General features: G+C 43.2%; 1 protein-coding gene across 1 annotated transcript; it reads right to left on the bottom strand.

Annotated features, from left to right (window-relative positions):
* Positions 1–10,263: 10,263 nt before the first annotated feature.
* LOC145670091 (uncharacterized) lies at positions 10,264–11,379 on the bottom strand. Its single transcript, XM_081738459.1, has one exon. The coding sequence runs from the start codon at positions 11,377–11,379 to the stop codon at positions 10,264–10,266; it is 1,116 nt and encodes a 371-aa protein (XP_081594585.1).
* Between the last annotated feature and the right edge of the window lie 1,985 nt (positions 11,380–13,364).

Genomic DNA, 13,364 nt, shown 5'->3' with positions numbered 1-13,364 from the left:
ATTGAATTGGGCGGTAGGATGATAAGTTGGCAGGAGGTTTCTTTGGTTTTGGAAACATTAACGTCTTAGAAGTTTTCCAGGTGACAGGAAAATAGCCAGTTCGCAGAATGAAAGTAAAAATCGTGGCTAACAGAGTAAGCAATATAAGCGGGCTTTCTTTTATATGGCGATAGGTTATTGTATCAAAGCCAGGTGCACTATTTCTTTTGTTGCGAACAACTGTACTGATATCTTGAACTGTGATTGGCTCGGTTAGAGGTTCATTTTGCGGAAGAGTATGAAGGGCATGAGGTTGTAATGAAGGAGAAGATGGATTGACTGTGTCAGCTGGATGTCTATATGAAGATGTGGAACTGAGTGGTGTGAAGATGTCTTGGAGGAAATCAGCGAAAGCGTCAGCTTTGGCGGAATCTGTTTGTATAGGTAAGTCACCATTTAATAATGGATATGGTGTTTTAGCATGTTTTCCGCAAAGAGCATTAAAACGTTTCCAGTACTTGCTAGGATGAGTGACGTCAGAGAGTGAATTACAGGTTTTAACCCAACACCTTAGCTTGTAAGCACAAATGTAATTCTTGACCATCCTCTGAAGTTGCCGGTGATGACGGAGTGATTCTGGATTTTTTGTACGTTGATAGTCTCGATAAAACTGTCGAGAGCGAGTGATAAATGTAAGATATTCTGGTGGCAATGTTGGTCGATAAGGCGTTGATGTAGTTACTGGTATGTAAAGTGAACTTCCTTCTTGGATTGAAGTTGTGATGGTATGAATGTCGTGATACAGTTCGACTTCTGATGTAGGAGGTTTTAATGGCTCTATTGCTGCCGATAGATATGTTCGGTATTGTTCCCAGTTGGCTTTGTCAAAACGGACGCTAGTTCTCTGAAATTCTGGAGAGGGAGACGTATGTTGAGTACGGAGGAGCAGTTTGATCGGAACATGGTCACTTCCTAATGGATCGAGAACATCAATATGGATTTGCGAAACGAGATTAGCAGAAGTAATGACAATATCTGGTGTGCTTTGTGATTCAGGCCTAGTGGGTTTTGGAAGATCATGAATGATACCAGTCGTGTGAGTTGTGACAAAGGTTTGAAAGTTAGTTCTGTCTCTTTGTGATCTGCTGTGCATGTTGAAATCGGCCATAATTATGAATCTCTTATAATTATCGGAAATGTATTGCACGAATGCAGTAGGTAGCGGGTTTCCAGGTCTGATATAAACAGTGGCAATAGTTATGGCTATATTACGGAAGTATAAAGTAATTATAAGATATTCAGGCAGATCTGGCAGCCTACAAAAGTGTCGTCGTGATGGGATACGTGGAGAAAATCCCACGGCTGTTCCACCATTTGCACGCCTCCTAGGAAGAGTATTATCTTGTCGAATTAGTGTATATCCAGAAAAGTGACAAGTCATAGAGGGAGTGAGAAAGGTTTCGTTAAGGATAAACACTGCAGCTCTTTCCTCCAGTAACAACGCTTCGAATAAAGATTTATTCTGCCAAATGGATCTAATATTGAGAAATAGAAAGACTATATCCATGATGAGTAGGTTAGACAGTAGTTTCCAAAGGTGATGTGTGAAAATAGACATTTTGACCAGAATAAGTAGCATGAAATGTAACATGGAATATTTCTCTGGCTGCGTGGGTGATTTGTTTTAAGACATGCGAACGATGAAATGGCTGGATATTTTGAAGAGTGAGCGTTAGAAAAGCAAGCATATTGCGTACTGTTATAGAAGAGTCCAGTGAATGTGGAACGTCTGCAGAATAGTTATATGTATGTAATGGTGCCACGTACTCAGGGTGAGCCTCGGTAGGGGCAGGTTTACCCTTACACTTGTAACTATATGTCGGATGTTGTTCGTGGCAAGTGTGACAATTCGGTGGTTGTTGTAGATTTGGACATGTACGAGTGGAGTGTTCACCAGAACAGTAGCCGCAAACAGTAGTATTTGGGCATGTTGCGGTAGAATGTTGATTATATGTCTGACATTTCTCGCATCGAAGTGGTAGTGGTGCTGGTGACCGTGAAGGTTCAACTCTGTGTCTTCTGTTATAAATGTATGCTCCATTAGTCAGAAGAGAATCAATGGTGGTTTGAGAAGAAGTTAGTACTCGTACCATGTACGTGGGGCCTGCAGCGTTTCTAATTCGCATAATCTTCTGGAGTGTGTGTCCTTCGTAGGTAAGTTCCTCCTGAATCTCGTCATCGCTATAAGAAGGATCAACACCGCGAATCACCACGGAAAGGAGCGGAGGACGGCGAGGTGGTGGTATTTGCTTGCGTTGAGATGCATTAAGGTTAGTAAGTTTAGCATCTTTGCCGAAGGTATCTATAGGTACTTTGTTCTTTATAGTGCTAAGCAAGTTTGCATCTTCTGTTTTGAAAATGAAGCCGTTCCTAGTCTTGACTATTTCTTTGAGTGAAGCACGAGGAAGGTACTTTCGCAGTTGTATAGCAACTTGTTTCTCAGTGGAGAAACGTGAATCAAAATTGGTCAACAGAAACGAGTAAATTGATGGTGATGAAGAGCGAGGTAAAGCTGGAGCCGCAGTAGAATCTGTTTCCATATCCGTAGTGTTCTCCATTCTATCTGGTGCAGTGTGTGCTTTCTTTGCAGGTGGTGAAAATTGCAAGCGGTTAGAATAACTATGCTTGATGGAAGAGCGGGAAGCCACAGACGTAACAGAGCTTTGAGATGAGCTTCTGGTACGACCAGAAATAGTTTGTGACTGCACCTTGCGTTTTTCTACCTTAGTGGAGCAACCAGGAGGACCAGGGATGATACTTGGTAAAGTATGTTTGCTCATTGTGCGTTTGCCTTGATCGATGCCATTGTCCGCCATAGTGAAAACCGTCTGGTGGGCTAAGCCCGAGTATGAGATGATGCCAAATAAACCGTAAAACCAAGAGGAATAGCAAAGTCGTCAATAGGTAAGACCAGTTAGGTGTGTTAGCCTCCGTGGAGGCTTAAAATCAACTCGACGGTTGTTTCCTTGAACCTCAAGGAGGCAAGTAATCCAACCGTATTTAGAAGTTCGCGATTCAATGGGATGGAAATACTAGTGACTTGCTTATTTTTCTCCGCCAGCTACGGATACCCTATTTTTTTTACCTGGTTAGAGATTCCAGGTGGCCAGTTCTGTTCTTTATGTTTTTTTTTTTTTTTGCTAGCCGCTTACGACTAGCACCCACCCAAAGGGTCACACCCTTTATTGAGGGATGAGGGAGGAAAGGAAAAACAACAGAGATAGGTAAAAGGTTGATGGTTAGAACCCAGTTTTTATTTATTTTTTTATTTCCATAGAAAAAAAATCAAAAAACAATGTGGAGGGAAGCATCAATTTGCAGCAGCGGGACTGTCGTTGAGCTTCAAGGACATTATGGTCTTTGACCATAATCATTCAATTAGGATGGGATGAGATGAGAATGAGGTGCAGTAGACATCACAACAACAGGGAGATGGTTAGAGTAGACACATGCATGTTATCTTCTGATCCAGGGCTACTCTGGATCGTGATGTAGACATTGGGAGGCCTAGTGAAACAGTAGGACTACTGTGCAGTAGATGGAAAGATGAAAGATGAATCAAGATGCGTGATGAAATCGGCTACGAGAGGAAGGTGAAAACTATCTGGCGGTAGGGAGTAGTAGTAGAGTGTGAAGAGTAAAGATAAGGGGGTATGGCGAAGTAATGTCTTTTTACGGAAGGTGGCGTCGAAATGCATAGTGTCGAAGAGAAGTGGATGATGGTTCTGGAAGCGTTGAGAGATGTATCGTAAGCGGAGAGTTTCAAGATGATATAGAATATGGGGAAATGATGTACGGGCGTATAAATCACGAGTGGGGCTAGGAAGACGGATTCGGAAAGCAAGCCGGAATGCATGGCGTTCCAGAATTTGAAGGCGTTTGTAGAAGGAGGGAGGAGCATCAACCCAAGCTGTAAAGCCATAAGTGAGGACTGGTCTGAGGAAAGCTTTATAGGTATTCAGAAGGGTGGAAGCAGAAAGACCCCACGTGGTACCGGTCAGGCGACGAAGAAGATTAAGGCGAGAATAGGCCTTTTGACAGATATACTTGAGGTAGGGAGTCCATTTGAGGTGGTGATCAAAAATTACGCCTAAGTAGGTGACAGTTTTACTGATGGTAATAGGAGTGTGTGAAATGTGAAGATGGAGGTTGGCGGGGTTACGATAGACACGGGACCGTTGGCCAGGTGGTAAGAAGATGATCGCCTGAGTTTTTGTGGCATTGATGGTAAGTCGCCACGTGTGGCACCAAGAAAGAAAGGAATCGATGGCGGGTTGGAGTAAGAGATTAAGGCGAGAGATCGTATTTCCTGTAGCAAGAAAGGCAGTGTCATCAGCATATTGAAAAAGGGTGATATTGGCGGGTAGAGTAGGAAAATCTGCGACATAAAGAAGATAGAGAAGGGGTGAGAGAGCCGAGCCTTGTGGAACACCTGAGTGAAGGAAAATGGGATGAGATAGATGATTGTTAATGGATACGTAGCTAAGGCGACAGGTTAGAAAGTGATAGATAAGACGAATGTAACAATAGGGTAGATTGAAGTGAAAGAGTTTATAGAGAAGGCCCAGATGCCATACCTTGTCGAAAGCTTTTTCGAGATCAAATAACAGAAGACAGGATGGTTTGGAAGTGTTGAACTGGTTGGTGATGAAAGTAGTGAGGCGGAGAAGTTGATGTGAGATGCTAAAGGAAGGGCGGAAACCAGCTTGATGGAGAGGGAGTAAATTATAAGCAGTGAGATGGGTGTGAAGACGGGTGACAAGGATACGTTCAAGAATTTTGCTAAATACTATTGTGAGTTGGATGGGGCGATAAGAGGAAACTGAGTTTGCTGGTTTGTTGGGTTTAAGAAACATTAATGTGGTAGATGTTTTCCAGGGTATGGGATAAAAGCCAGTGCGAAGGATGAAGGTAAAAATAACGGAAAGGAGGTAATGTAAGATATAAGGACCTTCCTTGACATGACGATATGTGATTTTATCTATGCCAGGGGCAGTGTTCTTTTTTCGAGAGACGGTTTGAGAGATTTCCGGGACAGTGATGGGGACAGTGAGTGGATTGTTTAGAGGAAGCTCATGATCGGGGTGAGGTTGTAAATCCGGTGAGGAAAGGTTTAGATGATCAGTAGGGTGGTGGCGAAGAGGTGGATCAGGCGCAGTTGGGGTGAAAATACCTTGAAGATGTGTTGCAAAGGCGTTGGCTTTGGTAGTATCGTCTGAAAAAGGATGATCGCCATCGAGAAGTGGGTAGGGGGTACGGGTACTTTTGCCGGTGAGTTGATGGAAACGCTTCCAGAACTTGGTGGGATGAGAGGTGTCGGCAAGAGTGTTGCACGTTTTAATCCAGCTGCGGCGCTTGTAAGCCACGATATAATTATGGACTGTACGTTGGTACTGGCGGTGGAGACGAAGAGATTCAGGATTTCCTGTACGGGTAAAGTCTCGATATAGTTGGCGGGAGCGTGTGATGAGAGAGAGATATTGGGGTGGGAGTGGCGGTTGGTGTGGTCTGATGACAGATTGTGGGATGTATTTCTGCGACGCAGAGTGAATGGTGTTGGTGACAGTGTCAAGAGTCGTGTAGAGTTCTATTTCTGTAGTTGGAGGCGAAACATCAGAGAGGTCAGAAATGTAGGAGCGGTAATGAACCCAGTCAGCTTTATCGAAACGTGGAGTGGTACGAACTGGAAAAGACTGGGTATTAGAACGGGATTGCCGGAGAGGGATGGTAAGTTTTACCGGGACATGGTCGCTCCCAAGGGGGTTCAAGACCGTGATCGCACAACGTGCGGAGAGATTGGCGGATGTTATTACCACGTCCGGGGTGGAGTTACTTTCGGGACGAGTTGGTTTGGGAAGAGTATGAATGAACCCAGTAGTGTGAGTAGTGATATACGTTTGAAAGTCTAGTTTCTGGTGGGCTGAGCGGCTATGGAAGTTCAGATCGGCCATAATAATGAAAGATCGGAAATGAGAAGAGATGTAGTGAAAGAAGTCTTGCGGAATGGGATGACCGGGACGAACATAAAGAGTAGCGACAGTGACAGAAAGATGTTTAAAATAAAGCGTAAGAATGAGATGTTCAGGAAGATTAGGAACAGTACAGAGATGCTGGCGATAAGGAATACTGGGTGGAAATCCGATGGCTACTCCACCATTAGACGTGCTGGAAGAACATTATCATGTCGAACTAACTGATAACCAGAGATACGTGGATGGAGGCGCGGGGTCAGATACGTTTCGTTTAAAATAAACGTAGTAACATGTTCTTCCCTTAGTAGTTGTTCAAAAAGAGGTTGATGTTGTGATAGGGAGCGAATGTTCAAAAACAGAAAGTTCAGTTCCATGATGAAAATTACAGCGAAAGATAGTTTATGTGAGTGATATTGAAGAGAGTCACACTGTTGTTTGGAGTACATCGGAGTGAAAATAAACAGTAGGACCAGAATATGTGGCTTGAAAGTCGACGTGAAGGATGGCTTTTGCTGTCTGTTGAACCTGTTGTAAGATGTGATGACGAAGGAAAAGATGGATATTCTGAAGAGTAACGGTGATGAAAGACAAGAATTGATTGATGGTGATTGGCTGATATACGGATGATGGCGGAGGAACAGTGGTATCTTGAGTCCCGTGAGGACGAAGAGGAACAACAAGTTCTGGTTTGAAAGGTTCGGCGGTTGGTCGGGCTTTGCATTTGTAGCTATAGGTGGGGTGATTAGAACCACAGGTACTGCAAAGTGGAGGTTGCGTAAGATTTGTGCATGATTTGGTAGCGTGAGGTCCGGAGCAGAATCCACATTTGGGTGTATTCGGGCATTGAGAAGTGTGATGTGAGTTATAGACTTGGCAGATCTCGCAACGGACGGGGAGGGGTGCCGGTGATTTAGAAGGTTCTACTCTGTGCTTTTTACGATAGATGTAAGCGCCATGCGAAAGAAGATTGTCGATTGTTGATGATGAATTGGTAAGCACTCGGACCATGTACGTGTTTCCAGAGGCGTTTTTGATGCGAATACACTTAAGGATAGTGTGGCCATCAAGTTTGAGTTCCTCGGCAATCTCTTCATCGGTATAGTCAGGTGGTACTCCTCAAATGACAACTGAAAGTGCTGGTGATCGACGAGGTGGTGGTGGTTGTTTCGTATTAGAAGCAGATAGTTTAGAAAGATGAGCGTTCTTGCCGAAGATTTCATAGGAATAGGTATTTAACAGTGTAGCAGCCAAGTTGGAGTCGGGACTTTTGATGATGATGCCTTTACGGGTTGAGACTATTTGACTGATGTTTGCACGTGGAACGTATTTGGTGAGTCGAAGGTAGAGTTGTTTGAGATCCTGATATTTAGGGTCGTATTTGGTAAGTAGGAACGAAGATACTACTGGAGACTGGTGATTGCTGACTATAGGCGGATCCTGGGAAATTGGTAAAGATGGAAAGTCTTTGTCCATGTCGAAATGACCTGAAGTAGTAGATGATGATGATTCGCTAAGAGTATGAGGACGTTTAGCTCGTGGTGATTTTGACTGAGGATCCTCTTTAGATCGAGGCGATCGTGAGCGTTCAGGACTAGGATGATGGTTAGCACGGCGTTCCTTCCGTTTAACGGAAGAGCCGGAATCGGTGTGTCCTGTAGAAGACATAGCTAATGAAGACAAAGATGATACTACAAATACAGGTAGCAAGTAATAGGTTGAAGACCACCCATTCGGATAGTGGTCTAGGTGAGGAAATGCCCCAGTCTAAACGTGTCGCAACGAGCTACCCTTGGCTGAGATAAGTCTGATAGCTGTTGCTCAGCGAATATCTGACGAGCAAGTCCCAGGATCGTGGAGAGGTTTACAAAAAGCAGCCGTTCTGACGTTTGGTACGTCACAGCTGTTGTAGTCGATATTGATATTGCTATCGCTATCGACCTGAAAGATGTTTGTGTGTTCTTTTTTTTTATGCTAGCCAACGGCTAGCACCCTGTTAGAGGGTTACGCCCTCTTTTAGGTAAGGGAAATTGGAACAATTATTGGATTAAGGATAATGGTTGGTCTAAGGGGTGTTATGAAGTAGAAAATCTTTATTTATTTAACCATATCAACAAAACATAGGACTTAAGGCCATTTGCGGCCTTAACATATTGGATGGAACAGGAAAAGAAAACAAAGAAACAAACAAACAAAATAAATACAATATATGCTGTGATACACAGAATCAGGAAATTACACAATATACATATTGAGAAAGAAACAAAGGATATCATATTATGAAGCAAGGGTGATCGATGAAAGGAAAGTAATGATGATGTGAAAGTGAGGCTTGCGGCATATGTTTCTATATAAGATATAGGCTGATATAGGTATAAGTCTAGTGATTATGGAGATGAGGAATGAGATGAGGTGCAAATCACGCCACAACACGCAGGTTATGTAAGAACACAGATGAAACCATCTTCTTGCCTAGGGGCTACTCTAGGCTATAATGGAGACATAGGGAAGCCCATGTTAGTTAAAGGGAATGTCACTGTGCACTATATGATGGAAAGATGAGAGGGTGATGAAGGTGAGTATGAAAATCGTCAAGTAGAGTAAGATCAGGATGATTCGGTGGAAGTGTGTAACAGTATAGTGTGAATAATAGTGACAGGGGTGTGTGCAGAAAGCGAGAAGGCGCGGGGTGTACTGCTGAATAATGCATCGTATCCAACAAAAGAGGATGATGATCTTGGTAACGTCTAGTGATATAATTTACCCGGAGTTTCTCGATGTGGTACTGTAAGGTAGGAAATGTAATGAGACGGTATAGGTATTCTGTAGGACTGGGTAATTTAATCCGGTAAGCAATTCGGAAGGCATGTCTTTCAAGTATGAGTAGTTTCTGGTAAAAACTGTCTGGAGCAGATACCCAAGCTGTATGGCCATGTGTAAGAGTCGGACGCAAAAATGCTTTGTAAGTATTGAGTACGGTGGCAGGTTTTAAGCCCCAGGTTGTGCCAGTTAAACGCTTCAGAAGATTTAGGCGATTGTAAGCTTTACTAGTAATCGTAGTAAGGTGTTTCTTCCACGTAAGATGCCAATCGAAGGTTACACCTAGGTATGTTGCTATCTTACTGGCTTGTATTGGAACGTCGTCTACCTGAAGCGTTAAGCGGTTTGGATTACGGCGTACTTTGGTTGACTTTTTCGGCGGTAGGAAGACGATGGCCTGAGTTTTAGAAGCGTTAATTAATAAATGCCATTTTTTGCACCACTGATAGAAATTATCTATGGCTGTTTGTAAAAGGGTATTGATTTCCTGTACTGTATTACAAAGGGTAAGGAATGCAGTGTCATCAGCGTACTGAAACATGTGCAGTTTTTCTGGAAGTTGAGGCATATCCGTAACAAAGAGGAGATATAAAAGAGGCGATAACGCAGAACCTTGAGGGACACCAGAAAGTATAAAGATTGGATGTGATAGATGATCGTTTATGGAAACGTATGCAAGACGGCCAGTCAGAAAGTTGTAAATAAATCTGATATAAGGGATTGGAATATGAAGGCGAATAAGTTTGTGAATGAGAGCTAGATGCCAGACTTTGTCAAATGCTTTTTCTAAATCGAATAGTACCAGACAAGAGGGTTTGACGCTATTATAATGTGTGGTGATCAGATTCGTAAGTCGAAGAAGTTGGTCGTTGATGGAGAAAGCAGGTCTGAAGCCGGCTTGATATATCGGAAGAATGTGATGATGAGCAAGGTATGTATGAAGTCGTTTGACCAGTATCCGTTCGAGGATTTTGCTAAAGGTGGAGGTAAGTTGAATTGGACGATATGATGAAACATCATCTAACGGTTTGTTCGGTTTAGGAAACATAAGTGTTTTCGAAGTTTTCCATGTTGTTGGGAAATATCCAGTGCGGAGAATGAAAGTATAAATAGTTGCTAGAAGAGCCAATAATGATAAAGGGCTTTCTTTGATATGGCGGTAAGTTACCTGATCAAAACCTGGGGCGGAATTACGTTTTCGGTTGACAACAGCTCTGAGTTCATGGACTGTAATTGGTGAAGTTAACGGTGTCTCAGGTAGAAGGGAATGGCAGGTATTGGGTTGTAAGGAGTAAGAATTCACATTAACTTTTTCGGCTGGACGGAAGGTAAAGAAGTGAAGAATCGTCGGAAGGTAAAGGTGTGAAAATGCGTTGTAGATTGTTTGCAAAAGCATTTGCTTTGTCTATGTCGTCCTGTGCTGGTGAGTTGTCGATTAAAATAGGGTATGGAGTCCTTGTATATTTCCACATAGAGCATTAAACCGCTTCCAATACTTTGAAGGATGACTCGTGTCTGAGAGTTTATTACATGTTTTAATCCAACATCGAAGTTTATAAGCGCGAATATAATTGCGTACTTTGCGTTGTAACTGTTTATGATGGCGAAGGGCATCTGGATTATGCGTGCGAGTATATTCACGATACAGTTGTCGAGAACGTGTTACCATGGTGAGATAGTTTGGCGGCAAAGTAGGCTGATATGGGCGGGACGTACTTGCAGGTATGAAACGTGTACTAGCTTCATGGATTGCGAAAGTTATAGTGTCTATTGCAGTGTCAAGCTCGTCTTCCGTTGTAGGTTCTGTGAGGTGACCTGTGCTGTTAGTGAGATGTGATCTATAATTATTCCAGTTTGCTTTATCGAAACGAAGGCTGGTGGAGAGAATTGGTTGCGCTTGAGTTGTGTTAGAGCTATGAGTGTTAATGGTAAGCTTTACTGGCACATGATCACTACCAAGTGGGTCTAAAATTTCGACAAGACTATGGGAGACTAGAGTTGTTGATAAAATGACTATGTCCGGCGTTGTATTTGAAATGGGCCTAGTATGTTTCGGTAGATCTTGTATGATACCAGTCGTGTGGGTGGTAAGGAAATTTTTGAAGTTAGTTCTTTCGTGATCGGGCCGGCTATGCATATTAAAATCGGCCATAATGATGTAGTGATTGAATGAGTTTGATATAAATTGAACAAACGCTGTTGGTAATGGGTGACCAGGACGAATGTAAATAGTTGCGACGGTGATGGTGATGTTTCGAAAATATAGAGAAGTAAGGACGTATTCTGGTAGATGAAGAGTATTGCAAATATGTCGTCGATGCGGAATTTTATGAAGGAAGCCAACGGCCGTACCACCATGAGCGCGTTGGGCAAGTAATTTGCAATCCTCACGTAGTAAGGTATATCCAGGTACTCGACAACCCATAGATGGCGTTAAGAATGTTTCGTTCAACAGAAAGGCTGTAACGTGTTCTTCAAGGAGCAGCGTTTCAAAGAGAACTTTGTTTTGACGAAATGAACGGATATTAAGAAACAGGAACACTAGAGCCATGAGAAAGAGAATCTGGTAATGAGGTGTGAAAATGGACGGTGTTCCCAGAATAAGTGGCAGTAAAGTTAACATGGAATGTGGACTTTGCGGCTTGAATGATTTGCTGGAGAATGTGAGGTCGTTGGAATGGTTGGATGTTCTGCATAGCCAAAGTAAAGAAGGTCAGAAGCTGGTCAAGGGTTATCGGAGCGTCTATAGAATGATGATGTGTGATGGGTTGTTCTGGTGTACGAAGAGGTACTACCAATTCAGGATGGTCCCGTTGTGGGTCTGGTTTGCCCTTGCATTTATAGCTATAAGCAGGATGTTGCTCCTGACAAGTGGGACAAGTCGGAGGAGACTTTAGGTTTGTACAAGCACGGGTAGAATGTGGACCGGAGCAATAACCACACTTGTGCGCGTTCCGACATTCGGAAGTAGAATGTGTGTTATATTGCTGGCATTTTTCACAGCGCACGGGCAAGGGTGGTGGTGAACGTGATGGTTCCACTCGATGCTTATGTTGATATAGTACAGCACCATTTGCTAGCAAATCGTCGATGGTTGCTTGGTGTGATGTCAACACCCGAACCATGTAGGTGGGGCCTCGATCATTCTTGATCCTAATGGCCTTTGTGATGGCCCTTCGTATTTTAGTTCTTCTAGCACCTCTTCATCGGTGTATGAGGGATCTACTCCTCTAATAACAACTGAAAGTAATGGTGTGCGTCTAGGAGGAGGCATCTGCTTACGGCGAGTGTCTTGAAGTGAGGTTAATTGCGCGTTTTTACCAAAAATATCAATAGGTACTTTGTTTCTGATAGTTTGGAATAGTGCTTGGTCTGTTGTCTTCAGTATGATACCATTGCGGGTATGGACGATCTCGGAGATGGCTGCGCGTGGTAGGTACTTTCGAAGTTGAAGTGCAACAAATTTGGAATTTGAAAACTTGCTGTCAAAATTGGTTAGAAGCATAGAATGAATAGGTTGCTGTGAAGTACGTTTGGAGTTCTCTTCTGGAGTATCGGCAATGACCATTGCATCTGAGTCTGAATCGGAGTGCAGATGTTGTTTTTTCGATGGAGGCGAAGTGCTGAGGCGGGCGGCATAGCTTTCTTTCTCTGGAGGTGACCGAGAGCGAACAGAGCCAGTAGAGGCAATAGAGGCTACAGATGTCTGTGAACTTCGCCGCTGGCGTCTATGTGTAGCACCAGAGTCCTTCCGTGGTTCTGCCTTTCCGGCACGAACGGATGGTCCGGCTACGACGCGCGGGAGACTAGAATGACGACCTTTGCTCTTCAAGCCAGATGTCTTGCCTGAGTCCGCCATCGTAATAGCCAAATCGGTGGGCGAAAGCCCAGGAGCTATGTAGTAGAGAGTTCCAGAGGTAGGTGATGATGATGATGATGTAATGTATGATAATTCTACCCGTTCGGATAGTAGTCAAGGTGGAGTAGAATCCCCTACCAATTCTGTAGCACTGCACACCCTTGGCTTGATCAGTCTGGACTACAGTGCTCGAAGAAATGGCGTGGAGAAGCACCCAGGATGAGGAACGGGAAGGAATTCAAAAAGCAGCTGCCCTGACGTCTGGTACGTCACAGCTGATAGTAATCGATTGTTTAACAATCGATCGGAAGTGTGTTCTTTATGTAACTTTTTTGGGTACTAGTCCTGAAGTACACAAATTAGAATTGCGTGTATTTTGATGATCCTTCATAATACACTAAGATGCTAACAGGAACACCATACTAAATATACATTCTAACGAAGTCTATTACACTAAATAAGAGATTTACAAAATTGTTCAGTACACTTTAAGATTGTTAACAAATTTGGAAGCGATTTACAACATCTAACATGCTGCCATCTATTGTGAACAGTGAACACTGATGGAAACCTGAAACAATAATTCTTCCACCTTCGATAGTAACATAGGTAAGTTGCTTTTAGATTATCATGTCTCTTTCATGTTAGTTATATGTTGGTTCTGCCTTCTGTAATTA

This window comes from Thermobia domestica, chromosome 14, assembly GCF_964235325.1.
Source record: "Thermobia domestica chromosome 14, izTheDome1.hap1.1, whole genome shotgun sequence".
Classification (NCBI taxonomy): domain Eukaryota; kingdom Metazoa; phylum Arthropoda; class Insecta; order Zygentoma; family Lepismatidae; genus Thermobia; species Thermobia domestica.
The sequence above is the reverse complement of the archived record's forward strand: the minus strand, read 5'-3'. Positions and strand labels throughout refer to the sequence as shown.